Source organism: Pteropus vampyrus, unplaced genomic scaffold (genome assembly GCF_000151845.1).
Source record: "Pteropus vampyrus isolate Shadow unplaced genomic scaffold, Pvam_2.0 Scaffold449, whole genome shotgun sequence".
Classification (NCBI taxonomy): domain Eukaryota; kingdom Metazoa; phylum Chordata; class Mammalia; order Chiroptera; family Pteropodidae; genus Pteropus; species Pteropus vampyrus.
The window spans coordinates 31697-34291 of NW_011889230.1; the positions used below are offsets into that span (position 1 = coordinate 31697).

Below are 2595 nucleotides of genomic sequence, written 5' to 3' on the forward strand. Positions count from 1 at the left end.
CACCTCGGCCCCCCGCACCTGATCATCTCCCCACAGACACGCACCTCGGGCGCGCCAGCCACATCCAGCAAGGCCGCGATCTCCGACGCACGAAGAAAGTCAGGGAGGAGCTCCAGGACGTGGCCGGCTTTGGGGAGCAGGCGGCTGAGCCCAGACACGACGTCCAGCAGGGAGCTGAGCACGCGCCTGGCGTCCGCCGGAACCAGCGCCTGGAAGGGAAGCACAGCAGCGGGTAAGCGACGCGCCGGGCTCTCTCGATGTACCCGGCCCTTCCGGGCGTGTGGCTCTGGGCTCTCTCGGCTGAGAACCCGGCCGTGTGACCCCACCGCCTCTCGGATGTGGGGGCGTCTCCGTGTGCACCACGGAAGGCCTCTTGGTTAACGTGCACTGGGCTCCGTTGCTGGAGCACGGCCAGCTGCACCAGCATCGTTAAACCCTGAACCGGGCACGAACGGGATCTGTGGCTAAGATTCGAAGCGTTTCAAACCACTTCCTCCCGTCTCTGAGGGACCCGAGGAGGAACCCGAGAGGCGGGCCAAACACCACCGCCCTCGCGCGCGAGGCAGTGTCCTCAGCCCCTCGGCCCCTGTGACGCCCGCCTTGCGGGTGGGGAAACCGAGGCCCGGGGGGGAGACGCACGGCTTCCCCGGGCCTCGGGCAGGGTCGGGGCTCGGCTTCGGCTCGGTGACGCCGGTGCCCTCTGCCCCTCCCGCCGCCACGGCCAGCCCTCTCTGCTGCTCGCTCGTTTGCTCCGTCTCCCCCTGGGATGCGAACCCCGCGCGGCCGGGCGTTCGCCCGTCGTGGGCGTCTAAGCCACTGCGGGGACCGGAGGGCGCTGGCGATGTTCCCTGCTCGCCGACGCCCGCTGGGCGGAGGGGGAGTGAGCGACGGGGGTGGGGGCACCGCACCGGCCTCCTCCTCCGCGGCCACCTGCACTGTCACGTTCTCAGCCTCAGGCCGACATCCCGGCTGTCACTGCGCCTTGCTCGTCAGGATGCTGGGCCTGCCCCTCGGCTGCTGGCCCCGTGGCCGGCCTGCGCTGCCGAGGTCCCGGCCCCATCTCTCACAGGCGTCTCTGCTCGTAACGACCCAGGGAGACGACGGACGACACTTCCGTCACATTTCCTGCTCGGCTTCCTACTTGCGGCTGCACTGAGAAGTGGCACCCGGTGACCGCGATTTACGGAGGGGGCGCCCGGAGCGGTCACGCACGGACGGGCCAGACGAACGCCCTGCACCGACAGCAAACCGCCCCGCGAGGGGCCTCGCAGATCCACTCTCTGCCGTGCGGCAGAGGGAGGTGGCCTTGGGAGCGGGGTTCTGTGCCGGAACCCCACGGGGACGCTGCCCGCGAGCGCGTCCGGACACTCGGCCGCCTCCGAGCGCCGCCACGTGCAGGCAGCGCCCAGAGCCACACGCCCGGAAGGGCCTGGCACACAGGAGCGGCTGTTACGGATGGTGGCGTCACTGTCTCCGTGTCTGGGAGACCAACTCCCACCCACATCTCGTCCTCATCGTGGCCCTTGTCACGTTACTGCGTCCTTGTTATTTGGGTCCTTGGAAGCGCTGGTTCCAAACAGGTGGCTTCTGTGAGCCTGACAGAACATCGGGGGGGACACGGGCTCGGCGACGGGGCTGGACCGCCTCCCGGAGGGCGTGTCGTGAGGCCCAGGACGCTGGGGGCCACAGGGGCCGACCCGGGCTGCACGGTAGCCGGGGGCGGTGACTCCACGGGCCGAGCTGGCCGCAGTTACAGGGACACGCGGGAAGCGTTCATCGTCCTGCTCATGGGTTTAAAATGTCCTCAGTCTGAAAATTAACATTAATTCTCAGTGTGCGCGTGCGAGTGTGCGCCCAAACACTCAACCGCCCGATTCACGGGGCAACGAAGGGGAGAGAGACCACGAAGGACCCTGGGCAGAGACGGCGCCCACCTTCTCCTGAACCCCAAAACCGCTCTCTCGGATTCAGAGCCCCGAGAGCCACCTCGACATCTGATTAGCCCAGATGTCAAATCTCTTTGAGCGAGACCACTCCCAAAGGTAGGGGGTGATGCTTCTAGAAGCCTAAGATTCAAACAGTGGGGGCCAGAGGATGGAGCAGCTTCTGGAAGAGGCAGAGCCGAGAGCCGGGGACCAGGCCGGGAACCGGGTGCAGCCACCCCGCCTTCTGGGATGGCTGTGATCCTGTGCTCCAGACCACTTTGAAGCCCCCACGTCATCATCTTTAGATCTGCCCCACCCCACCCTGCCTCGCTGTGGGGGTCGTGGGGCAGGGGACGAGCTGGCCCTCCCAGGATGAGGGCTGGCCCTGTGTGGCCCTCTGTCTGCACACCTCCTCCCAAGCAGGCCCTGGCAGAAGATGGCAGGTCACTTCATAGGACACAGCAGGGGCACAGAAGGCCACGGCCAGGGAAGGCCAAGGTGGGTGGCCAGCCACCCAGCCGCCCAGCCACACTCCCAGAGGGCAGTCCCCAAGGACAAGGGACCCAGCCCTGGGGTTAGGGGGTGTTTTCTGCTGTCGGTCCTTCCGTATTGAGCACGTGACCACCACCAATGCTCTGCCCAATGCCCCGACGGGCCCAGCTCCACAGAC

The 2595-nt window shown here is 67.2% G+C and overlaps 1 protein-coding gene across 1 annotated transcript in view; it reads right to left on the bottom strand.

Moving 5' to 3' along the window:
- The window catches only part of ABCA13 (ATP binding cassette subfamily A member 13), a gene marked incomplete at its 3' end in the record, with an annotated part of 90591 nt that overhangs the window by 27796 nt on the left and 60200 nt on the right, over nt 1-2595 (bottom strand). Inside the window, exon 18 of the mRNA XM_023524172.1 lies at nt 45-209. Coding sequence (XP_023379940.1) covers nt 45-209 — 165 coding nt within the window. The remainder of the gene's footprint in view (nt 1-44; nt 210-2595) is intronic.